This window comes from Macrotis lagotis, chromosome 1, assembly GCF_037893015.1.
Source record: "Macrotis lagotis isolate mMagLag1 chromosome 1, bilby.v1.9.chrom.fasta, whole genome shotgun sequence".
Taxonomy (NCBI): Eukaryota; Metazoa; Chordata; class Mammalia; order Peramelemorphia; family Peramelidae; genus Macrotis; species Macrotis lagotis.
Genome location: NC_133658.1, coordinates 575,646,880 through 575,674,241, shown reverse-complemented (window position 1 = coordinate 575,674,241; position 27,362 = coordinate 575,646,880). Strand labels below are relative to the sequence as shown.

The 27,362-nt window shown below is 38.4% G+C and overlaps 1 protein-coding gene across 7 annotated transcripts in view; it reads right to left on the bottom strand.

Annotated features, from left to right (window-relative positions):
• Positions 1-1,561: 1,561 nt before the first annotated feature.
• The window catches only part of GOLGB1 (golgin B1), an 85,082-nt gene continuing 59,281 nt past the window's right edge, over positions 1,562-27,362 (bottom strand). For 5 of the 7 annotated variants that reach the window (XM_074214627.1, XM_074214631.1, XM_074214628.1 and 2 more), the window contains 8 exons: positions 21,860-22,038; positions 11,332-11,497; positions 11,022-11,162; positions 9,065-9,223; positions 8,194-8,291; positions 3,862-3,996; positions 3,010-3,115; positions 1,562-2,684 (listed from right to left, as the gene is read on the bottom strand). In XM_074214627.1, coding sequence (XP_074070728.1) covers positions 2,550-2,684; positions 3,010-3,115; positions 3,862-3,996; positions 8,194-8,291; positions 9,065-9,223; positions 11,022-11,162; positions 11,332-11,497; positions 21,860-22,038 — 1,119 coding nt within the window. In that variant the 3' untranslated portion in view covers positions 1,562-2,549. The remainder of the gene's footprint in view (positions 2,685-3,009; positions 3,116-3,861; positions 3,997-8,193; positions 8,292-9,064; positions 9,224-11,021; positions 11,163-11,331; positions 11,498-21,859; positions 22,039-27,362) is intronic. The other 2 variants (XM_074214630.1, XM_074214633.1) reach the window with 1 other exon arrangement.

Here is a 27,362-nt window from a genome sequence, read left to right as displayed (position 1 = left end):
AGCTAGGTAATCACTGTCTGAGGCCAAATTTGAACTCAGAACCTCTTGACTCCAAGGGCCACTGTTCTATCCACTGTGCCATCTAACTGCCTCTGAGTGAATTTTTTTATTTTTACAAGGTAATGGGGTTAAGTGACTTGCCCAAGGTCACACAGCTAAATATTGTCTGAAGGATTTGAACTCAGATCCTCCTGACTTCAGGATCAGTGCTCTATCCACTGAGTTACCTAGTTGCCCCAAGGTTCACAGTCTCAAAGGGCAAAGACAGGGTCCTCTTTCAGTGTAGCAGGGTGTGGGTTGGGCTGGGGTGAGTATGCCAAACATTTTGCTAAGAATTATGCATGTAGAAACAAGATAGGAAGAAAATAAAGGGAGAAAGGTACTCTTTTAGAGGGGAGGTGTTAAACTTGACCATTAATAATTACAGTGAGGGTTTCATGTTTGGTTCTTTCCATTTAAAATTATTGCAGTCATGTGTGTAATCTCTTGTTTTTGTGGTTCTGCTAACTTTATTTTATACCAGTTCGTGTCTTCATATGCTTTTTATTCTTCATTCAGTATTTCTCATGGTGCATTTGTGTTCCATTACATTCACATTCCACAAGGTCCCAATCGCCTGTACAACAGCACTTTTCATTTCATCTAGAACCAGGCTATCCATTGAGATTACATGGCATGTTCCTATGAACCCATTCATCTCAGCAGAAGCCCTTGATCTGATTGTACACCCACCCCTTTGTAATGATTATATTTGTCACTCCCAAATAGCTTAGGTAATGCCTGCCAGGGGGCCATATTCTACTCCATGTTTAGAGCAGCCATTCATTCTCTTCCAGAGTCATCTCTCAAGGCATAATCTGCCTGAGCAACTATATGGATCTTCCATCTCTGCTGCCCATTTCATACTAGGACCCAAACTGTATAGCTGTGGGTCAATAGGTTCTATGCTGTGGTTGTTTTTTTTCGTTGGGTAACAATGTTTAAAAGTTGTCACTCCCTTCACAATCCCAGGTTCTTATGATGGAGATTCACAGCACAACCTAAGACCAATGTCATCCAGGTGAATGGACATTGGGAAGGTTATGCTTGTCCTTCAACAGAACCTTTGAGGCTAACCCAGGAATCTCTGCCCTGGCTTATACACCCTCACCTTCCCTTAGTAAGACCCCACAATTTTTCAAATCTGAAAATAATTTTATTTTATTTGTTACAAGTGTTCAGGCAAGTTTCAAGGGGAGCTGTGACTAAGAATTTGGTCATCACAGGGTAAAGGATTCAGAGTCAGCAAATGGCTGACCCCTCATTTCTCTGGGGCAGTGATATATGTGAGTAGGAGAGAGAAAAGGTGAATGGTGGTAGTGGAGGAAATGGCCAGGACCATCTCAGTTTGGCAGAGGGGTGGGGTGGCAAATGGGTTTCAGTTTAGGCATTAGTCCTCAAGGCCTGATTTCATCATCCCTTTCCTACAGCTTTCTCTACTTGTATCCCAGTCCCTTACTATAAGCAGTCAGGTGACTGGGAGGCTGAAAAACTGGCATCCCTGAGATCAATAATAACTGAGTTTGATTTTTTTTTTTTTGGTTATTAGGAATAAAGAGGGAGGAAAAACGAATGAACATGGACACTAAAGAAGGCAAATTGAGGGATAGTGTTACTCTATTCATCTCTTGAAGAAAATGAAATTCACCTGATTGGCCCATTGTCTCTGAGCCTCAGGATGGACAGATAACATAAGTGAGTCTTCCAGGAACCAACCATCTTATTAACCAGACACTTCCTTTAGAGTTTGTGTGTGTGTGTGTGTGTGTGTGTGTGTGTGTGTGTGTGTGTGTGTGTGTAGGGGGGGACAGCAAGTGCTGGCCATTTAAACATCCATGTTAAAAACTTCTCATCGTCCACACTCATACAGCAGGATTCAGGAACCCCAGACCTCAGCCTCATAGCCCAGTGGCTCATGTGCTCACTCCAACGGCTATCTCAAGGTCAGGGAAAGGTCCCAGGATGCTACTAAAGCCTCGCAGTAGGGAAGGAGCCACATTCTCCAGAATGGTCCTGATCCCATGCTTCATGAGACTATACACCTTATAGCAGTTCCCACCTATGTTATGCAAGAGGTAACATTGAAACAAATGAACTAAGGTCACTATAATTCCAAATGTCTATGGTCCTAGGAAAAACCTTGGCTCCTTGGGCTTACTGGAATCAGCAATGGAGCTAGTGTCACTTCCCAGAATCTGCTCTGGAGAGTAGGAATAGGCACTATAACTTACAAAATATTTGTGTTTACACATGATGATAATTGTGTCTAAACACAGAGCAGAAGGCAATGGAAGAAAGCAGATTTTCTAGTACCTACAGCTCCTTTTTTTTTTAAATCAAAGAACCCAGATGTGTGTCTGAATTTTGCAGGAATTAATCCTAAAGAAGACACTAAGGGATGAGCCTAGATAAGCAGTGCTTCCCATGGAGGTATCGGTCCTGGGACTAAAGATTGGAGAATCCAAGATTGTGGCTCTAAGGAGAGAAATCTGACAGGGGGGAAGCTAAGCTCACAGATGGCCAGTGAAACAGAGAAGAACCAGGATGTGGAGCATAAGAATATAGATAGCAGCCAGCAGGGGAACGCGGGTTCTGGAATAGAAGAGTGAACGCAGGATTCGCCTCCATCCAACATTGCTCCTGGTCTAAAAAGAAGAAAGATGAAAACGTCAGAGACAGTCCTGCATATACTAGGGAAGTGCCTCTATCCCCAGTTTAGACTTTAATGATCTCAATATTTCAGAAAATATTTTTACTCAGAGATGTTAGTTCTTAATTTCACCAGTTTGTCAATGATCATCAATATTCCCAAGTCATGAATTCAAATCAATTTTATAGATGTGGGGTCTCTGGAAGAACTCTCCATCCCAAGAGAAGGGTACCACTTATATCCCTTCGTAACATGGATCTTTTTCTATTCTCTTCCCTCCCACTCAAATCTTTTTTCTCTTACCCATCCATATATCTTACCCTTCGGAAGGTACTGCTCCCAGACTCTATTAATATTGCCTGTTCATGCAAACCACAGTCACTGATGCTAGAATTCTGGGCAGGGGTCCACTCATTCAGTTCCAGCCTGGGATATAGGAGGAAAAATACACACACACACACACACACACACACACACACACACACACACACAGTGTTTTATTTTTGGTTCAGTGAAACAAGTGAAGCTAAATAACAAAGCAAGGAAGACATTTAGTGCCATCTTAGGTAAAGCTCTAGAGTTATTGTTAAGCAGGACTAGCCCAAGGCCCCTTCCTCTTCAGAAGCAAGCAGAAGTGCCTATTATATGCTAGGGACTGTGCTAAGTACTTCAGAAATACAATTTCATCCCGGGAGGAAGAGGTTATTATGATCTCTATTTTATATTGAGAAAAATGAGGCAAACAGACTTGTCCAGGGTCACATGGCTAATAAGTGTCTGAAATTGGATTTGAACTCAGGTGTCTGATTCCAGGCCTGGTGCTCTAACCACTAACCAATCAAGCTGCCTACAAAATGGCTCAATTCAGCAATCAGACAGAAGCAACTAAGGAGAGGCAGTTGTGAAATTCTATGAAAATATTGTCATTCAACATTCAGACACTCTGTCCATGAAAGATTTAGACTTTGATGGTTTCCATTGCTGATGGTGAAAATATCTGCCTACACAAGGGATTCTGTCTTGATACACTCAGAACATATAGTGGCATAAGCTGTTTGAAGATTTAGCACCCAGGAGACTCTGTGTCTAGGCATTACCTTCTCCAAAGAGAATGCCTGTTCCCCCCCCCCCCAGGGTACACTGAGGCCAACTCTTCCTTATGACACTTCTACCTCCTAATCTCCTCCTGAGCTGCAGAGAGGGCATCCTCAGCAGCCAGCCGGTGGTCCCGCTCCTCTTCCAGCAATCTCTTTAAGTGGCTAACCTCCTGCTTAGTGTTGCATTGCTCTTGCTGGGCCTCAGAAAATCTGCAGCATGAGGGAAAATGAAGTCATTAATGGCTGAATGGTCATTATGCACAGAGCACTATACTATGTGTTAGAGGAGGATAACAAAGATGTGCAAGTAGATACAGGCCCTGCAAAGCAGTATTTACAGGAGATATTGAACAAATATATGAATACAAAGGAAAATATAAACACTAGACAGTGTAAGGAGAGGTATATAAATTGTGTTAAAGGATTATTGAATATCTTTCATTTATATAATGCTCTTAAGTACATTCATATATGATGTTTATTCAATGTTGTTATTGCTCATTCATTGTTATATCTGACTCTTGTGATCTCGTGGACAAACATACTGGAGTGGTTTATAATTTCCTTCTCCAACTCATTTTATAGATGAGAAACTGAGGCAAACAGAATGAAGTGACAGGGTCACACAGCTAGTAGGTGTCTGAGATCACATCTAAACTCAGGTCCTGGGGTGGCTAGGTGGCGTAGTGGATAAAGCACCGGCCTTGGAGTCAGGAGTACCTGGGTTCAAATCTGGTCTCTGACACTTAATAATAATTACCTAGCTGTGTGGCCTTGGGCAAGCCACTTAACCCCATTTGCCTTGCAAAAATCTAAAAAAAAAAACCAAAAAAAAACAGAAACAAAAATAAACTCAGGTCCTCCTCACTCCAGATCCAGGCTCTCTCTCTTTGAGCCACCAGCTGCCTCATGTTTATTCACAGATTATTTTATTTAGTTCTTACAACAAATTTGAAGCTCAACAATTATTACGGCAAATGCCATGAGACATTGCTGACTGCTACACATTGCTCTTACTGAGTCGTTTTAATTGTGTCTGACACTTCATGATCCCACTTGGGTGAGGTCCTCAGATGAAAAAACTGAAGCAAACATGGTTAAATTACTTTCCCAAGTTCACATAGTAAGTAACTGAGGCTAGATCTGAACTCAGGAAGAGGAGACTTCCTGGCTGACTCCAGACCTGGCTCTTTACCCATAATACTGTCCCATTACTACATTATTCTCTGAGAATTTGGAAAATTGTAATGTGATTCCTGTTGGTTTTTAGGTTTTTGCAAGGCAATGGGGAAGTGACTTGCCCAAGGCCACACAACTAGGTAATTACTAAGTGTCTGAGGCCGGATTTAAACTCAAGGACTCCTGACTCCAGGGCCAGTGCTCTATCCACTGCAGCACTTAGCCACCCCGATTCCTATATTTTAATATCATGTTATAGGAAAGTTATTCATTCTAGTAAATGAATGATCCACATTCAAAATTCAATTCACCAAACATTTAACTAACCACCTACTATCTTAAAAGAACAGACAATATAAGATAAATGAAGCTAGCTTTCACAGATGCAGGGCCACAAAAACAAAAATAAAATAGTCCTGGACTTCAAGAAACTTACATTTCACTGGGGGGGATAAAACCTGCATACAAGTAATTTGAGGAAGGAGAGCATGCTAACACCTGGGAGAATTCATAGTGCCAAGCTCTGTGGCTCCTGTTCCTTCTCCCCCAATCATCGTGCCCTGGAAGGTCTACTAGGCCAAAGGAGGGAAAGAATCAGCTTTTCTAGCTCTGAAACATCAGTGTGTTCTGTAAATGCCCACCAGGTGAGAGTGAAAGACATTTTCCTCTTTCCAGCTTTCTATTTCTCTTTGTGAAACTCCCCCTTTGCAATTATGGGTGATTCAACTGCTGAACTCACAGGAAATAGAGAGGAACCTGAAGGAATGGGCCCTGGATTAGCACTGCACAGCAAACAGAAGAAAAATGAGAAAATAATTTCCCATATATGCTATCATCAGAAATATTGGGAGCTGTGGGGTTGGATGGAATTATTACCTACTACAGCTAGCAGTATATAATATGTTTGGTATTTTTATCTTTTGACTAAAATGGGATGGGTTACTTCAGAAATTAGTGGATTCTCTATCAATAGTGGTCTTATAACTTGGGTAAATGCCCAAAACTGGACCAAAGTAGAGAAGGAAAAGTGTGTAGCCTGACTCAGAACTAGCCTTCCAGAGAGGGAGGAAGGGGGTTTAGCAGAGAAGAGTCTTCTGTATCACTTGTTTTGTTTCTCCCCTAATGAAGCAAAAGAGCAAAGGATATAAAAGGGGTTGCCCACAGAGCTTTGCCCAGAAATGAACACCAGATATGGTAAGACAAAACAAAACATCATTAGCATCAGTATGGGTTTTCTTCTCCTGTTAATGGAAACTGAGATTGTATTCATTTTTAGTTTGTCACATTACATTGCTGGCTCATATTAAGCTTTAATCTACTAAATTTTGGGATCTTTTTACACAGTTAAACTTTCCAGCCTCCCACCCCACCATACTTACACAATTAGCTTTATGAATTCAAATGGAAAAGAGGATGTTATATTTATCTCTAATTAAATATCAGATTAAGCTATTGAGATCACTGTGAATCCTAGATCTGTCCTCCTGTATATTAGTACCTGCTCACTTCTTTTTTTTTTATTTTTTTATTTACATATTACTAAAATAGTCTTCTTGTAAGAGTGAACACAATCACCCCTCCCCCTCAGAAATAAAAGAAAAACCTCATGAGAAATAAAGTGAAAGAAAGATGGAAAAAAAAAATGTGTTTCAGTCTGTGTTCCGATACCATCAGTTCTGTCTCTCGGGTGAATCACTTTCTTTATCATAAGTACTTCAGAGAAGTTACTTCTATATTTTTCCACAGTTACTGTTGCTGTTTGTAATTCCCTCCATCCATTTCTCCCTACTACCAATTATTATATTTTCTCTCTCCTTTCACTCTGTCCCTCTTCAAAAGTGTGCTGTGGGACAGCCAAGTGGCACAGTGGACAGAGCACCGGCCCTGGGCCTACTTCCCACCCCAGAGACCCAGCAACTACCCAGCTCTGTGGTCCCAGACAAGCCATCCAATCCCACCACCTTGCAAAAAGTAAAAAAGAAAATGTGTTATATCTACTATCTCTCCCATGACCTACCCTCTCCTAACGCCTACATCCCCCTCCCTTCCCCCTGCCCCCTTTCTCCCATTCCCTTCTCTCTCCTTTTTCTTCTAGATTTCTATGCCCTGTTAAGTATATATGTTGTTTCCTTTTTGAGCCATTTCTGATGAGAATGAAGGCTCTCTCATTCCCCTTCACATTCCCCCTTTCCATACCATTGCAAAAGCTATTTTTTGACTCTCTTACATGAAATATCTTAATCTATTCTACCTCTACTTTCCTTCTTCCCAGGATATTTCCTTTTCACCCATTAACTCCATTTTTAAAATATATTATACCTTCAAATTCAGCTCCCTCATGTATCTTGACTATAAAAATTCCTTCTAACTGCTCTAATAAATGAGAAGGTTCATATGAGTTTTATCTGTATCATTTTCCCATGAAGGAATACATGCAGTTCATCATCATTAAATCCCTCATAATTTATCCTTCTCATCCACCCTCTCTATGCTTCACCTGAATCCTGTACTTAAAGATTAAACTTTCTGTTCAGCTCTGGACATTTCAACAGGAATATTTGAAATTCCCCAATTTCATTGAAAGTCTATTCTTTTTCCCCTGGTAAAAGGATGTTCAGTTTTGCTGGGTAGTTGATTCTCAGTTGTATTCCAAGTTCTTTTGCCTTCTGGAATATCACATTCCAAGCCCTATGAGCCCTTATTGTGGATGCTGTTAAGTCCTATGTGATCCTGACTGCAGCTCCACAATATTTGAATTGTTTTGTTCTAGCTACTTGTAGTATTTTCTCTTTGACTTGGGAGTTCTGGAACTTGGCTATAATAATCCTGGGGATTTATTTATTTATTTATTTATTTTTATCTCTTTCAGGAAAAGATTGGTGGATTCTCTCAGTTTCTATTTTACCCTCTGCTTCTAGGATATCAGGGCAATTTTCTTGTAGAAATTCTTTAAAAATGAGGTCAAGGCTCTTTTCCTGATCATGACTTTCAGGTAGCCCAATAATTTACCTTTCTAGCTCTCTGCTAGAAAAGGACAATTATGTCCCTCTATGAGGTAGGACAAGAAGCTTACAAAAATCACTAAAGTAAGCTACATAGGTCATCAGAAATAGAGTCACAATGAACACCCAGGCATGCTTGTGTATCAGTCTCCATCCTATGTGCTTTTCTAGCTGCAGGATAGGAATTAAGAGTAAAAGATTTTGAAGCCTGGTTGAGAACCCTTACCTGAGTTGCAGTTCTCTCAGCTCTACAGGGTCACTCTCTCTATGGGGTTCATTCTTTTCTTGGGGAGCTCCAGGAGCAGCATCTGTTGTGAGAGTCCCCTAGAAGAACAAGACTAGTAAATAGAGAACCTATAAAGAGTCACAAACTAGGAAGAATGAGAAAAATTGGAGGAAAACATCAGTAAAAGGAGGCTTTTATTCACCTTTTGGTAGCTGAAGAAGATACTTTCTCTTCAGCTAATTCTTTTTTTTTTTTGCAAGGCAATGGGGTTAAGTGGCTTGCCCAAAGCCACACAGCTAGGTAGTTATTAAGTGTCTGAGGCCAGATTTGAACTCAGGTACTCCTGACTCCAGGGCTGGTTGCCACCTAGAAACCCCCTTTTTCAGCTAATTCTTTCTAAAAACAAAGCAGAGATTTCCTCTTATCCACTCAAATGGTTGATCCTCTCACCCTGATTCAATCATTCCAGGAGCCCACTTTCTTAATTTTCTTCAATTTACTACTAAGTTCTTTTTTCCTCAAGTGACAGTCCATGGTTTTCCTAGAGGAACAGGTCCTCTGGCTTCCCTGAAGTCCCTTGGTTCCAAAGCTGCTTTCCTGTAGCCTGCTCAGATGTCCTGTTAACTTGATGTCTGAATCTTCAAAGTCTCGTTTTCTCACTCTAATTCCTTTATCTGTGTTTTGCAACAATTTTCATCATTTCAGAAACCCACCTACTCTAATCCCTTCCCCAATGTAACAGTTGAGATCTATTGCCTACCTCTTTTTCCATATGCTTCTATCAGTCCTTATTGTATATGGATATAACATGTATAGTTGTTATCTTTAGACCAAAAGTGTCACCATCCTTATTTATTGCTCTCTCACTCACCGTTTCTTTGCTTAGAGGCTGCATCTCTTGAATCTGTCTCTTTAAGCCCGTGCAGTGATTCAGGAGGTCATTATAACGCTGATGGCTTTCACGGAGACTCTGACTGCTACCACGAAGCTGAATGGAAAGGGAACTTTTTTCTTCAAAGATCTGAGACAGCTAGAACAAAAAAAGTCAAGTTAGTACTTGCTCACAAAGGCCACCCTCAACATGCAGAGATCATGAAATATCCAATACTTTTGATGGAAAACCTTTATCTCCAAAAGTTTGTCTGATATTGTGACCTAAATGAAGGTCAAGAAAAAGATATTGCTTTGGGTATCTAAATTGGATGGTACAATATCCTGGTCCCAAGTATAAGAAATCATATATTCTCTTATCTCTCAGCTTCACATAGCTGAATAAGGAGCTGTCACTTAAAACTAACTTTGATAGTTTTGCACAAAACCCTGAACTATTACCATGCAGAGGAAATAAAAGATCCTGGAACCACACAATCAAATAAACATAAATACAAGGAATAAAGAATCAGAATTAGAAAGGACCTTCCTTGAAGGCGATTTACTACAACCCTAGTTGACCCATTTATTTTCAGACAGATCTCATCATTAGAAAAATTCTCTCTTGGGGCAGCTAGGTGGTGCAGTGGATAGAGCACCGGCCCTGGAGTCAGGAGTACCTGAGTTGAAATACGGCCTCAGACACTTAATAATTACCTAGCTGTGTGGCCTTGGGCAAGCCACAAAGGAAATTTTGCCTTACAAAAATCCTAAAAAAAAAAAAAAAAAAAAAAAAATCTCTCTTCTATGAGCAGAAATTCCAGTAGCTTTTACCCACTGGTTCTTCTCCTTAGAGCAGGGATGGAGAAAATCTGCTGTAAAAGACCAATGCTCTGGTGCTGCCATGGCAACTGCAAGCTGAACTCAAAATTCATTAAATCTAGGAGCCTTTTGGGGGTGAATTAATTGTTGATCAAATATAGTAGGTGAACGATGTTACAAATGTACAACTGGCCCTTGGCAGAAAAAAAGGTTCCCCACCTCTGCCCTAACATCACATCAATTAAGCCTATTTAAGTTAACATCCCAGCTTCTTTGATCTTATCTTCACACCTAAGAGGAAAACTTCTCTGAATCAAGGCAAGAGCTGCATCGTTCACATTGGATCCAGAAAAAGGCAAAAGGGAGGAAAATCAGTACAAAACATCAAAGTTAAAATTTCTCTTTCCTCTAATTTTGTCCAAAGCTGACCCTGCATCCTCTCTTCCTTCTAGAAAATTAGAAGGGAAGCAAGTATTGCTTTCAGGCAACAGGACCCAAGAAACCCTATGTCCCCACCAGAATAATCAACCTATCCTAGAAAGCCTAGCAGTAGCAGATGAGGGAAAGCAACAAAGGGGATACCATTCCAGAATCAGAGAATTTGGGTATCCATGGTCTTTCTATGGGGGTGGAGCTCTACCAAACTTAGCATGGTATCTGGCAAAATGGCTCCAGATTCAAAAGCACATCACTCTTTAGTTATGAAAGAACTGTTTCTTGTGGACAAGGCTACTTGGTTAAAGATATCTTCCACTTTTTATTTTTCTGACTCTCCTTGATAAACTTTCCCCTCTTCCCAATACTGAGTTATTGCCCTCTTGGAAACAGAAAGGAACCTGAAGGAATGGGTCCTGGATTAAAAGAAGGTATGTGGGGACATCTGCTGGGCTATACCAAGCCAGTGGGGAGGCTCTCCACATTTAACTTCTTCCTATCTTTCCTAAGAGATCTCCAGTGTGGAAAGTGGAAGAAAGAATGACTGGATTTCCAGGGCTAAAATTATGCAACCTTGTTCAGAAAAGATTCTCTGCCTACCCCTGAAGAGATACTTAAAAGTTAGAATCTCAACCCAATCTGCTGCTATATGCTCTCTTTCAGTTCTAACAGTTCTAATTTGGGCCTGAAGAGAAACTCACCTTACTGTTCAGCTGTTGAATTCTCAACTCCTTCTGATGAACTTCTTTCAAGCTTTCATTAAGCTGGGTTTTGAGAAGACCAATCTCAGAATCCAGGGCCCGAGATGATTCTGGGGAAGTTGCGGCTTCTTGGGATGCCTGCTGGGAGAGAGAAGCACTTATGGAATCCACACCTCATTCCAACTTACTTTCTCTTTTAAGGACAAATTGACCATTCCATACTTTGGTCAAGACACATTAGATTTTCTTTGGAGGTCAGTCAGACACAAATTCCAGCTATCTCTTTGAATCAATCAGGGACCAGGCTCACCTGTCTTTGGTATTGCTCTGAGAGAAGAGAAGGCCAGCCAGATGCAGACCTCAGTTCTTGCACCAGACTCTGCAGGTGGCTCAGCTGCTGCTCTTTGTCAGAGAGGGCCATCAGGTACTGCTCTCTAACCCGCTTCTCCTGGACTTCCCAAGTATTTTTCTCCACTCTAGAAGGCAGAGGAAATTGTCAGAGGAGGTCTAATCCAGACATTCACTTCTACTGGAAACTTGGTGCTTTTTCACTTAATCCTAAGTCTAAATCATAATTAAGTATAACCCCAATCTTATTCCCATATTCCAAGTCCCATTTGTCTTTTGCTAAATTGCACTGAAGAGCAGGGAACTGAAAGAAGCATTCTTATGACACCACTTTTATTTTTCTTTCCTGGTGGATTCTTCCTTACAGTAGTAAAGAGCTCTTGCATCACACTCTGCAGGTGACTCATCCAAGACAAAAGAACCAAGCTCCATTTACATCAGTATGCAACAGAGAGATAATCTGCTCTGGAGTTATAAGTATTTTATCCCCACCCATTAGATTATAAACTTGAAGGCAGGGGCAACATCTTGTTCCTTCTTTATATCCTCCTGCCAAACAAAAGGCATTGCACACAGTATTTGTTTCAATACATATTTACTGAGTTTAATTTGTTAAGCTCTCCTGGATGCTCAATACATTTAGAATTTGACTGTCTCATTCATTATTTTCTCCTTAAAATAAGCTCCATTAGCAGACTCACACATTATAGCATTTCTCCTCATATCACCTTTTAACCAAATGATATAAAACTCTGCAAATAAGAGTAATTGAGAAAGATTATTTAAAACACAAAAATGTTTTTTCCTATATTAAAAACAGAGATAAATAACCAGCAGTTAACCTTGAACCAGCAGTTCAAGGAAAGTAGAGAAGAAACTGCAAGATGTTAGTAAGTTTTTTCAAACAGTGTGTGTATCTGTTTTCTTTAGAGAGCTTTCTTATCTTCTTTTCCATCTAGCCAATTCTGCTTTTTAAGGTATTTTGGCCAATTTTAAGGTATTCTGCTAATTTATTTATTTATACATATGTTGCCCTCTCTAGAAAAGACTTTCACACTTGGGACAGAAATTTGGAAGGCAATTGGACTGAGTTGGCAATAAGGGGTTTGGCATAGCCTGATCCAGGAGAACAATTTTGTGGGAATTCAAATTTGTAATTTCATTAGTTCAAAGGACTCTTGGGGAAAAAACTTCCTCTAACAATCAATAACAACAACTTATCTTCAATTTAGAAGTTTACTTGTTAAAGAATGCTCTAGGGACACTGAAAGAACAGGTGACTTGCCAGAATCATTGTGTCAAGTTGGAAAGAACAATTATTTTTTTCTCTTATTTCTATTTTTTAATATTAAAAACTATTTTTTCCATTAACATAAATATAGTTTTCAACATTCATTTTGTAAGGTTTTGTGTTCCATATTATTCACCATCCTTCCATTTCCTCCCCATTCCCCAAGTCAGCAAGTGTTAGTCATGTCATGAAAGAAGAATCAGAATTGAGGTAAAAAATCATGAGAAAGAAAAAACATTTTAAAAAGCAAGCAAACAGTATATTTTGGTTCACATTTAGACTCCATAGTTCTTTCTTTGGATGTGGCTGGCATTTACCTTTACAATCTTTTGAAACTGTGAAAGAACAACTTTTCAAAAAATATTTCATTCCTTACTTTAAGTTTAAAGAAGGCAGTCACTGAAAAGTCTTTCAGAGCAGTCAAGTAACTACTAAAAAGCTCTACCTCCAAAGAATCTTATAACCACACTGTAGTTAGTAATAAAGGGTAGATGATTCTAGTTCTGTAACCTCCCTGAAGTCCCTGATAATCAATTATATCCATGTGCCCCATAATTCTAAATCCTTTTTCTGTTTCTAGTTCCTCAGCCCCATTCCCTCCATTTTGTCAGCTGAAAGCTTACTGTCTCTAACTATAATCTCCTAAGTATGTTTGATTGAGATAAGATATTAGGTAAGAATTTCCAAGTATTTTCATATTAAAAATATAATCCTTTTTCTAAAACAGAGCAACTATATGGTTTGTAAACAAATAAGTCTAATATACAATAGGGTGTTTGTTGGAGAGAAGAAAACCAACAATTATTTTAAAGGAAAATTTGATAAGGGTAAATCCATGACCTTATTTTCTCTTTCTCTGTGATCTTATCTCTTCCCTTGGGTTCAACTGTATTTGGATAACATTCAATCCTATACATAAGTAGCTATAATGTCTCCTCAGAGCTCCAGTTCTAAATTTTCACTGGAAATCAGGAAGGTTTTATAAAAAAGGTGACATCACCTAATCAAGTTTTAAAGGAAGAAAATTTCAAAAGGCAGGGGGAAAAAAGGTATACATTCCAGGAAGGTACAATGCATCATAAAAGCATAGGAAGAACAGCTAGTACCCCAGTATGGCAGTAACATATGTCAAGAGAAATAAAAAAAAAAAAATAAAGCTTATCAGACAGTTTAGAGAAAAATTGTATAGCAATTTAAATGCTAGGCCAAAGAGTTTATATTATACCTTATGGGGCTAGGAAGTTTCCAACCTATGTTAAGGCATAGATTTTTGACACTACTTTCTCAATCATAGAAAGAATTCCTATTATATTAGACTTTTAAAAACACTACTGATATTTAATATAAGACACAGTAGATAGGAAGAACTGATGCAAACAAAAAGGACCAGAAGCAGATCTGGTCACTGAGTCAAAAGCTCAAGGAAAACACCAAAAAGGAATAGGGACAACAGGACCAGTAAGCTGGTACCTCACCTGTTGAAGACCTCAAGATTGACTGTAGTGAACTTACTGCTAGCTAGGGCAATTGGATAGGCTCCAAGGATCCCTGATTCCTCAGCTGTCACAAAGAGATTGGATCCAGCCCTCCAAAAGATCAGACAGTGGGAGGACAAAAGAGGGCCAAGTGATGTCAGGCCTCAATATGCAACAGTCCTTGGTGAAAGTCGATCTGGTAACAATTTTTTACTGTTAAAAGGTAGCTCTCATAGTTAAAAAAAAAAAGTTGGGAGCTAACTTCTCTATGTTAGGTTGCCAAAAACAGTTTAAGGGGGTGTGACATAGTTAAACCTGTGCACTAAGATGATTACTTTGGCAGATGAGGGAAAGAGGAACTAAAAAAAGTATACAGATTGTAAGTAAGGGGATTAGTTAGAAGGGTATTACAATCATACCAAAAAAGAGGTAATGTGGGCATAAATTAAGGTGGTAACTATACTGGTGAAGAGATGGATGCAAGAGATGTTGCGGAACATGGGACTGATGATCAACTTTAATGGACTTGCTCATACCAACAGGACAACAATCAAGCACAATTTTGGGATATCTGCAATGGAGAATGCTATCTGTATCCTGAGAAAGAATTGTGAATGAACAAAGATCAAAGATTATTACCTTTAATTTAAAAAAATGTTATCTTATTATATAATTCTGCTATATCTCATACTTTATGTTTCTTCCTTAAGGATATGATTTCTCTCTCATCACATTCAACTTAGATCAATGCAAACCATGGAAACAATGTAAAGACTAATAAACTGCCTTCTGTGGTGGGGTGGAGGGAGGAAAGCAAGATTAGAAGAAAAATTGTAAAATTCAAAATAAATAAAATCTTTCAAAGAAAAAAGATGTGGCGGAAGTAAAATTGACAAAACTTGATGACAGTGTAGATAGAAAGGTGAGGGAAATCAAAGACTCAAAAGAATACCACAAGCTTCAGAGTTCAAGTGATTATCAGAACACTACTGTCATCATACACCAATAAACAAGGATGATGGAGAAGACTTAGGATAGAGAATGAATTCAGTTTGGACATGTTGAGTTTGAAATGCTGGTGCAATATCCAGGTAGAGCCATCTATTGGACAGTTGAATCTGTAGCACTTTCAGGAGAGATTAGGGCTAGATAAATAAATTTAGGAATTATCTGAATAGAAAGGATTACTGAACCCAGACAAGTTAGCAAAGAAGAGAAAAAAGAAGAGGGTCAAGTGGAGAATTCTACAGAACACCAATAACAAGATGATGAACCATCTAAGCAACTATATGAGTGGGTAGACAATAAGGAAAAGATTCAGAAGATAGCAGTGTCAAACTAAAAGAATGCTTTCTCTCAGTTGCATATAAAACTGATAGTCTTTAATTAACTACTCCCTGATCAGTGTGAATGTAAGGCTTCTCTTTGCCCTTCTGTCTTCCTCACAATTTTACATTTCTAGAAGTTATCCTCATCTTCCTCCTCTCCTCCATAGCAATCTTAGACTATTCCCTTGGATCCCTCTCAACACTGATAGTTAAACTCTCACCTATCTTAGAGAAATGCAAATTAAAGCAATTCTGAGATCTTACTCATCAGATCAGCAAAGAGGAAGCTAGAGGGGCTGTAGGAACACTAATGCCTACATAATGCTGGTGAAACTAAAAATTGGTGAAACCATTCAGGATGCACTCAAAGTCATTAACTATCTATATCTATATCCTTTGAACCAGAAATACCTTAATCGATTTATATCTCAAAAGAAATAATAAAAAAGGAAAAGAACTCATGTGAACACAAATATTCATAGCAACTCTTTTTTGCAGTGGCAAAGAATAGAAGAAAAACCAACCAAGGCTGTCTGCTGATTGAGGAATGGTTAAACAAATTATAATTATTTGAATAAATAAAATATTCCTGTACCATATAACATGCATAATTTCAAATTTTTATGAATAATGAATAAACAAAACAGAAAGAGAACATACAATAAAAATAATATTTTCAAAGACTAGGGAAAAAACTTTAGGACTCAGAACTCAGAATCATAGTCATGATTCCAGAGTTCTTTTTCATTTTGGGGGGGGTTTTGCAAGGGTTAGGGTTAAACAATTTGCCTAAGGTAACAGCCAAGTAACTATTAAGTGAGGCATTTGAACTCAGGTCTTCCTGACTCCAGGGTTGGTGCTCTATCCACTGTGTTGCCTAGCTGCCCCTCCAGAGTTCTTAAGATGAATCAATCTACTCATTCATGCCAAAGAAGTGATGGGCTTCAAAAGCAGAAGGAGACATACGTTTTTGGATATGGCCAACCTATGTTTTGCTGAACTATGCATATTTGATATAAGGGGTTTCTTTTTCTTTTTTACTAGTTTCTTTTTCTTTTTTACTAGTTCAACTGAAATTTAAATTAAAATATTTAAATTAAAATTTAAATTAAAATTTAAATTAAAATATTTTTAATTTAAAAAAACTCTAAGCTCTTTGAGAGTAGGGCCTTTCTTGTAGGCTCATATTTAGAGCCCTGGTGCTTAGCACATTATCAGACATACTGTATTTGTGTAATCAATGTTCTATCTCTATCGCTGCCATATTTCTCCAATCTGAAAAATCCATGCCAAATAAAACCAGCATTCCCTCATTTCCAAGAATATCAAATCTTATGATAATGCTAATGCTAATGCTAATAATAATAATAATAATAATAATAGCTAACATAGAACTGTACTTAGAACCTTATAAATGTTATCTTGTTTGATGCTCACTACAATCCTGAGAGATAGTTGCTATTATTATCCCCATTTAACATCTGCAGAAACTAAGGCAGATAATGTCCAAGTGACTTGCTGGGTCACACAATGAGTATCAGAGGATAGATTTAAAGACTCAGGTCTTCAGGACCATCACTCTATCTACTAAACCACCTTGCTGCCATTCATAGGAGGCTTTTCTTGAATTATTTTTGATTTTATCTTTTTCTTTCCTCTAGAAGTTTAGTACAACTTTCTAAACTACCCTGTGTTTAACACACAAGCACCTACTGCTTAGCCTATCTACTTATATTTGGAGATTTCTTAAATTAAAACCAAAAGCTGGGGTGGAGCCAAGATGGTGGAATCAAGATGCAGAGTAAAGGCAGGAAATCCTACAAGTTCTCCCCCAAACCACTACAAATACCTTTAAATAATGACTAACCAAATTCTAGAGTGCCAGAACCCACAAGAAGACCGAAACAATTTTCCTGACCAAGACAAGTGGAAGATCCATGGGAAAGGTTTGTTAGACCAGGGTTAGAAAGGGCCCACAATGCAGCCCAGGCCATGCTAGGTAAACCAGCTCTAGCCATCCAGAGACAGCCCATGGGACACCTGGGTTTGTGGCAGTGGTAGCAGTTTCCAGACTTCAGTCCAAAGATTGTAGAGGATAACTTGGAAGGTCAACAGGAAAACTCTGCCACACCAAAGTGAGAGCAGAGCCCAGGCCAGTGCAGAACTCAGGGAAGGTCTTGGTCCCAGGTGTCCAGGAGCAGACCTGGGGAACCAACAGGCAAGGACCTACCCAGATGCTGCTTTCAGAGTGTTAATCCCATGAACAAAAATGGGGGCTGAGGGAGACTGCTGAGGTCTTTCTGCTATCCCTGGGGCAGGGCTCTTTTCCTTTGCCTGTACTCCAATCCAGGTCAGTCTAGGGACCCAATCCCAGGAAAAGGAACTTTGCTGCCATAGCAGAGCAGGGACTCTCTTCACAGTTCCAGGGCACAGGGGAGTGCTTGTGATCATCCACAGACCAGAGCACAGGCTAGGAGAGTAGTCATAGTCTCTCATAAGAAGGTCCTTGGGGGGGATGTCCCTGAAAACAGCTGCAAAAACCCTCAAAAGTTTGAGACAGTGTGTCCTACACCCAGGAAGCAGAGCCCCACCTTAACAAAGAGTTAAAATCAAGTCATAGGCTAGGGAAATAAGCAAACAAGAGGAAAAGAAATTCAACTATAGACAATAACATTGGTCCCATGGAGTATCAAAATACACACTCAGAAGAAAACAAAGTTAAAGCTTCTGTGTCCAAAGCCTCCAAAAAAATATGAATTGGTTTCAGGCTATGGAAGAGCTCAAAAAAACTTGAAAATCAAGTAAGGGAGGTAGAGGAAAAATTGGGAAGAAAAATGAGAGCAATGTGGGAAAATCATGAAAACCAAGTCAGCAGCTTGATGAAGGAACGAAAAAAAATAATGAAGAAAATAACATCTTAAAAACCAGTTTGGGTCAAATGGAAAATGCAGTCCAAAAAAAAAACCCCAATGAGGAGAAGAGTACCTTAAAAAACAGAATTGGCTAGATGGAAAAGGAAATATAAAAGTTCTCTTAAGAAGGGAGCTGAAGGGGTGGCTAGGTGGCGCAGTGGATAGAGCACCAGTCCTGAAGTCAGGAGTACCTGAGTTCAAATCCAGCCTGAGATGTTTAATAATTATCTAGCTGTATGGCCACTTAACCCCATTGCCTTGCCAAAAATAGCGGGGGGAGCTAAGGGAATCTGATGGCTTTGTGAGAAATCAAGAAACAATAAAACAAATCTAAAAGAATGAAAAACCTAGAAGAAAATGTGGGATCTCTCAATGGAAAAACAACTGACCTGGAAAACACATCCAGAAAGACAATTTAAAAATTATTGGACTACCTGAAATTCATGATCAAAAAAAAAAAGCCTAGACTTTTCAGGGAATACTACAGGAAAATTGCCCTGCTATCCTAGAAGCAAAGGATAAAATAGAAATTGAAGGGATTGACCAATTACTTCTTGAAAGAAATGAAACCAAAAAAATGAAACCTGTCAGGAATATTAACAGCCAAATTTTAGAACTCTCAAATCAAGGAGAAAATATTAGAAACAGCCAAAAAGAAACAATTCAAACATCATGAAATTATAGCTAAGATTACGTAAGATTTAGCAGCTTCTACATTAACGGCTTGTAGAGCTTGGATTATGATATTCCAGAAGGCAAAAGAGATTGGATTACAACCAAGAATCAACTACCCAGTAAAACTACGCAGCAAAAATGCAGCAATGTTTAGGGGAAAAGATGAGACATTCAATGAAACAGGGGACTTTCAAACTTTCCTAAAGAAACAACCAGAACCGAATAGAAATTTTGATTTTCAAGTGCAGGACTCAGATGAAACATAGAGAGAGTGGGAAGAGCAAATTATTAGTGATTTCATAATATTGAACAGCTTGTATTCCTGCATGGGAAGATGGTATTAGGGCAGTTGGAAGGAGCATATATAGACAAGGCAAAAGTGAAAGTTGAATTTGAAGGTATAATTCATTTTAAAAATGGAGTTAATGGGTGAAAAAGGAATGTCCTGGGGAAAAAAGGCACAAAAGAAGCAAGAAAAAGCTTTTGCAATGGAGTGGAAGAGGGGGAAGGTGAGGGGAGAGAGAGGGAGCTTTTACTCTCATTGTAAGTGACTCAGAGAGGAAAAAAAAGCATACACTCACTTGGGTATAGAAATTTTACCCTAGAGGAAAAGAATGGGAAGAAAAGGGACAGAAGAGGGAAGGGGAGGTTTAGGGGATAGAAGAAAAGGAAGAGCATGGGAGAGGTAGTCAGATACAATACACTTGAGGAGGGACAGAGTAAGAGAGAAAGAAAATAGAATAAACTGGGGTGGGGAGAGTAGGATAGAGGGAAATAATGCTAACTATATAGCAACTGTGAGAAAAAATATTGAAGCAATTTCTCTGATGGACTTAAGTTAAAGAATACCATTCACTCCAAAGAAAGGGCTGATGGTGACTGAATGTAGACTGAAGCACAGTCTTTTTTTCCTCTCACTTGATTTTTTTTGAGGGTTCTCTTTCTTTGGGGGGGGGATTATGTTTACTTTTATAACATGGCTAATATAATAATGTGTTTTTTGGCTACATATTTTTAATCTACACCAAGTAACTAGCTTTCTCAAAGAGGGAAATTCAGGAAGGGAGAAAATTTGGAACTAAAGGTTTTGGAAGGAAATGTTGAAACTTGCTTTAATATGTAGCTGGGATAAAAAAAATTAAATAAATAAATAAATCCCTTAATTAAAAAAAAAATAAAACCAAAAGCTATAAAGACAGTGGTAAAAAATTTAGAACAGAAACCAAACAAGGTTTTAACTAATTTCATTATACCATGACAAAATAGTTCCTTCTAAAGTCTAATCTACAAGGGTTTCTATATATATATATAAAATTACTCAGAAAGGAGGAGGGAAAACAAACACTAGTAACCATTTTTTAGTGTTCAGGTGGAATGGTTGTGGCAAAAAACAAAACCCTCAATGAAGACTAGATGTACCAAAGGACAAAATGGATTCCTGCATTGGGGAGGGGCTGTCTCACTTATCAGTCAAAATAATTTCACGAGTTTCTGTTTATGATTTCATTCAATAGGGAGCTATGGAAAGAGGAAATTTCCTCTAGCAAGGTAGATCATCAATTGTTCTGCAACTTACAGTCTTACAGTTCCTTGCCCATGACAAAAATAAGATTCTTGCCAAAGGTCACAAAACCAGTATCTGATACGGGGAAAGACTTGGACTTATATATCTTAATTCTAAGCCTAATTTTCTCTACCCAATGCCATCCTGCTTCTCTCCACTAAAGATATAAGGAAAACAGAACCTGATGAAAAGCTTTTCTAGCTCTAATCCCTCAATTTGACAGATCATAGGATTAAATATTCAAACCCCTCCTTTCACAAAGGAGAAAACTTGAGGACCAGGGAGGTTAAGTGATTTACCCAGGGTCATACAATTATTATGTGGCAAAAGTAGAATTTGAACCTAGGTCTTCTAATTCTAGAGCCAATATTCCTTCCACTATATCATGAGGAAACAAGACTAAAGATATTGATTTGCCAAAAGTCACAAAGCAAGCTGATATATATTGCAGAGATGACATTTCAATTCAGGGCTTCTAACTCCAAATCCAGCAGCCCTTGGGAAGGAAAACAAGAAATTCAGAATTGGACATGAAAGACTGTCCTGAGAATAATCTCTTAAAGCAGTCACATAGATTCTGGTCAAAAAAATAAACAGATTTCAACAGACAAAATTATACAGCTGGAGAAAAGAGAAAATAATGCAGTCATTGTAGAGTTATCTTGGAGTCACTTAAAGTTCAGTCTCTGAAACAACAGGTCAGAGACCTTCCTGTTCCTAAGGAAAACTTTCTCTACTATTTTAAATGCAACTCTTCATTCAGATCTGAATCTTAACTTTGAACTTGCATCTTTTGGCCAATGCCATGCTTTCAATTATCTAAGGAAATTTCAGAGATTGGTACATTATTGGAATAAAATATTCCTTGGTAAAAATTCACATCAGAAAACATTTTATAAAGTTTACCTAAAGCCTACCTCAAAACATCACTTCTATGACATGTTCATTATCTCAAACTAAATGTGTGTGTCCAACAAAAACATTGTACCAATAAGAACAAATAATTCTCACAAGGTGTTATTGATGGGATCATTTTGTTTCTGGATTTTTTTTTTGTTCTGATGGCCTTTGTTAGAAATGAGATTAAGAAATCACAAGGACTAGTGGGAGCACAACCCTTTTTTTCTGTCATGCAAAATGCCAGCAAACAATTCCTAACAGATTTATTACAAAAGAAAGATTATTGGAATTTATATGAAAGATCATAAAAATAACATTTTTCTTTAAGACAAAAAATTATCTTACCTGAGGTGTTGTAGTTCCTGCTGACAAGAGAAGTTTTCTTGCTTTAGTTGTTCCTGGAGAGACCGATACGTATTTATTTGTTCCTGATATTCCTCAAGTTGAACCTTCAGTAGACGAAGTTCAGTGTTCTCTTGGTTAATCTGCAGGTATTGCTGCTGAAGATTCTTTAACTCCTTCAGCTTTTATTAAAGGAAATATAATAAAGTCAGTCATCAATTTACCATTCCCAATGCAAACCAGTAACAATTAACAATCCAAATTTATTCTTTTAGGGTGGTTAAAAGAGGAGAGCTAAAAAGATTTCACTTTTCAAAAGTCACAAAGAAATAAATGAAGCTAGGCTATTATCACATATAGATTGCTATCATAGTCAATGAGCATTATCAGGCAGTTTTCCATGTACAACATCTCACCCTTTATCATCTACCACTTCCTGAACCTGCTCCTCAATAATTCTCCTGAGACCCAAATCCTGAAATCACTTTAAAGCTACAATTTTGAGCTAGTTAGATTTAGGAGCCATAAAGACATAACCAGGGGTTTATTCTGAGGTTGAGAGAAATGGCAAGGTCCTTAATTACCCTTTTGTTACTTTCCACTTGAATTGCTCAAGAAAATTCAGAGAAGCACTAAACTGATGAATTGACTAGGAACTTCACCAAAGCATTGCAAACCACTCTAATACATATTAAGTATTCAGACTTAATAAAGGTTTTGCCATAATTATCCCCATCCCAGGAAAAAAAAACCAAAGATCAATATTGGTCTTGGCTTCAATGCTCATCTATTTAGCAAAGAGGTCTAGAATTTGCTAGCTAGGAAAATTGCTGGTTGCTTGACCTATTCTTTGTGCTCAGTTCTTAACATCAGTTAAATATTATTAATTTATATATAGTGATGATCACTGTCTTTTTCAGATGAGTGTATTTACTAAACAAATGTTGCTCTTCACTTAGAGAGAGACAGTATGATATAGTGGAAAGAAGGCTGCACTGGACTCGGAACCAGCAAGACATATTAAAATCCCATTTAAGGCATTTATCCTGGATATGTGATTATAGACAAATTAACTTTTATGAGTATCAGTTCACTCATCTATAAAAATGGGGTTAATATGCACCCATCTTTTGATTGTTATGAGGTTCAAAGGTAATTTACTTAAAATGCCAGTTACTTAAAATATTATATAAATATTATCTATAATAATCATTCCTTTATTCCTTCCTATTTTTTGGCATCAACAGCTCATCTGAATAAGATGGGTTGGATTTTAGTTAACTGCACACAATTTCTTCTCATCTTTATACCTTCCTCTAATTTAGCATTGATTTTTATCTTTGTCACTACTCCCATACTAGTAACTAGTCATCTCTTGTTAAAATTTAATCATTTTTATTTTTTTGTGATGTTTCTTCGGTGATTTCATGACCAGTGCCTTCCAACTACCTCTGTGAAGATAATATTCCAGACATACAAGCATGAAACATCTGTGTAGTAAAAAATGGTCTTGGCTATTTTTGTTTCTTGAGCCTAAATCACATTTTCCAAAAATTTTTTGGTCATTTTCCTCTGGGCCCATCTTCAAATCAAAGTCAACAAACACTTGGTGATTTGGTTTGTAAGATTTTGTCTTTAAATATTTTTTTCTATTCCTCATCATTTGTAACAGATCTTAGCACATAACTATAATTATTTTCAATCATGGGCTTTATGCTTACATTCATTATAAGTGCTTTAAGATTACCAAGTGCCGAGGGGTGGAGCCAAGATGGCAGCATTTCCCAAGAATTCCAATCCCCCAACCCCCCAAAAAACAAAGGATAACTCTAGCCAAAATTTAGCAGGGTAGAACCCATAGAAAGACTGAGTAATACATTTTCCCAGTCCAAGATAAGGGAAAGGTGTGCTTCACCAGGACTGGGGGGGTTGGAAAAAAAGCCATATGTGTGTGTGTGTGTGTGTGTGTGTACAACCAAGAGGGATCTCTCCTTATAGTCTCAGGGCAGAGGGCAGTGCTGTGGTCATCTACATATCAAACACAGGCTAGAGAGCATAAGACCTTGAAGGAATAAAGGTCTCAGTGGCATGTCCCCCCCACCCCAAAACCCCCAAAGCCTTGGAAGTGCTGCAAATTAGTCTTGGGCTGAGAAAATGAGAATCTGACCATAGAAAATTACTTTAGTCCCTGGAAGATCAAAACACATACTCAAATGATGACAAAATCAAAGCTTCCATATCCAAAACCTCCAAGAGAAGTAGAAAATGGGCTCAGACTATGGATGAGCTCAAAAAAGACTTTGAAAAGCAATTAAGGGAGGTGGAGGAAAAATTGGGAGGAGAAATGAGAGCAATGCAGATAAATCATGAAAACCAAATCAAAAGCTTGGTGAAAATTATACAAAAAAATACTGAAGAAAATAATATGTTAAAAACCAGTTTAGGCCTAATGGAAAAAGCAAAACAAAAGGCAAATGAGGAGAAGAATGCCTTAAAAAGCTGGAAAAGGAGATAAAAAAGCTCTCTGAAGAAAAATAACTCCTTCAAATGCAAAATGGAACCAAAGGAAGCTGATGACTTTGCAAGAAATCAGGAAGAAATAAAACTCTTCCCAAAAAGTCAAAAATGAGAAGAAAATGTGAAATATCTCATTAGAAAAACAACTGACCTTGAAAATAGATCCAGAAGAAATAATTTAAAAATTATTGGACTATCTGAAAGCCATGACCAGGAGAAGAGCCTAGACTTCATTTTTCAAGAAATAATTCACCAAAATTTCCCTGGGATCTCAGAAGCTGAGGGTAAAACAGAAATCGAGAGAATTCACCAGTCACCCCCTGAAAGGGATCCCAAAAGAAAAACTTCCAGGAATATTACAGCCAAATTCCAAAACTCCCAAATCAAAGAGAAAATTCTAAAAGCTGCCAGAAACAGACAATTCAACTACCAAGGCTCAATAGTAAGGATTACAAAGAATCTGGCAGCATCTACATTAAGGGCTCATAGGGATTGGAACACTATATTCCAGAAGGCAAAAGATCTTGGTTTACAACCAAGAATCAACCACCCAGCAAAACTAAACATCCTCTTTCAGGGGAAAAGATCGATTTTCAATGAAATGGGACTTTCAAACTTTCCTATCGAGATGACAAGAGTTGAACAAAAATTTGATCTCCAAGTACAGGGCTCTGGTGAACCACAGAGGGAGTGGAAGACAGGGACTAACTATGAGGAACTTGATGATATTGAACTGTTTGTATTCTGCATGGGAAGAAGATATTGATAACTCATATGAACTTTCTCATTTATAACAGTTGTTAGAAGGAGCATATATAGACAGGACAAAGGAAGGAGTAGAATATAATGGTATGATGTGGTAAAGGGATAGAGTCAAGGGGTAATGGGGGAAAGTACTGGGAGGAAGGAAAAGGAGATGAAGAAGTAGCTGAGAAATTTCACATAAGAGTCAAGAAAAAGCTTTTTCAATGGAGTGGAGGGAAGGGGAAGGTAAGGGGGAATGAATGAGCCTTCATTCTCATCAGAAATGGCTCAGGAAGGGAAGCCTACACACTTAATAGGGTGAGGAAATCTGTCTTGCCCTGGAGAAGGATGGGAGGAAAGGGACAGGATGAGGGGGAATGGCGGGGAGGGAAAGGGGGAATAGGTGATAGAAGAGAGGGAAGATCGAGGGAGAGGGCCAGAATGAAGGGAGAGAATAGAATAAATGAAAAGTGGGGAGAAATAGAGTGGAGGTACAGCTAGTAATAGAAACTGAGGGAAAAATATCAAAGCAACTGTTCTGGTGGACTTATGATAAAGAAAGCAACTCACCCCAGAGACAGAACTGTTGAAATCTGAACACAGACTGAGTACATTTCTCTCTTTCTCTCTCTCTCTCTCTCTCTCTCTCTCTCTCTCTCTCTCTCCTTCCCTCCCTCCCTCTCTCTTTCCTTGAGGTTTCCCATCTTCTTGGGGAGGGGTTTTATATTTATTCTTATTCTTATGTTTACTCTCATAACTTTCAATTTACATCAATATATGACATGGAAACAATGTAGAGACTGTCAGACAACCTTTTGGGGGGGAAAGGGAGGAGGGGGAAAATTGTGGAAGCCTTGCAAAAAATGATGGGTACATATTACTATTGTATATAATTGGAAAACAAATAAAATGTTAAAATGTTAAAAAAAAAATTAACAAGTGCCCCTGATCAAGTGCCCATGAAATGGTGTTTCCTTTGTGGGCATGAGGAAATCAACTCAATCAACTTTATTTGCTTCTCCAAATAAACTTCTAAGCCATTCTTTAATTTTGTTGAAATGTATGTCTTCTAGTTTCAGCTTGTTAGAATGTCAGTATTCATATGCAGCTATTCCAGTAGTTATGTCAACTTGGTGGTGAATGGATAAGGATCTTATATTTAGACTATCAAGAAGTCATGCTGAGGGGCGGCTAGGTGGCGCAGTGGATAGAGCACTGGCCTTGGAGTCAGGAGTACCTGAGTTCAAATCCGGCCTCAGACACTTAATAATTACCTAGCCGTGTGGCCGTGGGCAAGCCACTTAACCCCACTGCCTTGAAAAATCTAAAAAAAAAAAAAAAAAGTCATGCTAATGATTCTTAGCATTCTTTTCTTTTCTGCCACTCTTACTGTCACTGTGGAAGCTGCTCTTTTCATGGGTTACCAACGGCCAAAGATTAGCACCCTGGGATCAACCTACTGGTGATGAACCTCAGCAAGCTTAGGCTGGTCATCAGATAGCACCCACAGGATACTACAAGGTACTATATCTGAAACTTTTATAGCCAGTGGAGCTTGGCTCCACTGACATTGTCATTGAGAATCTAAATATCCATATAACCATAAAGAAATGAAGGACTTTTGTGGAGGAGTAACAAAAATGAAAATTTTGCTATTTGTAAAACAGTGTTAGGAGTTTGGTGGGGAAAAAAAAGTATAAGTAATGGCTTCTGTTCTCAAGAAACTTCTTAAGATGGAATAATGCACTATATAAAAATATAACAAACTAAATAGTGTATATAATTGTGTGAAAATGGGTAAAAATAAATACTATAGGAGTATAGAAGGGGATCACTATGGAATGGGGGTGCTTAGGAAGAATTACACAAAAGTTCTCAAACTAGGCTTTGAAGGATAGTAGGAATCAAGATAAACAGAAGGAATAGAGAAGTGATCTAATGTAGTGGAATTATGTGTGCAAAGGCATATCTGAAAGACCAACTGTTATTGTTGTTTGACCTTCATTTTCAAAGAGGAATAGTAACAACATGGATGATATCTTGACTTGTGGGTGAATTGGAATGAAATGAGGCAGAGTTACATCAGGTCATCAGCCTCACTCTCTCCCAGAGTGATCAAAGTCCAGAGGCAAGACAACAATCAGGATGACTGGCAATGAGTTGGTTTGCAGGGAAGGCCCTTGGGATCTTCTATGCCTAAGCAAGCTCTAAGTGCTCCACAGCACCCAATTCAGCCCATAGGAAC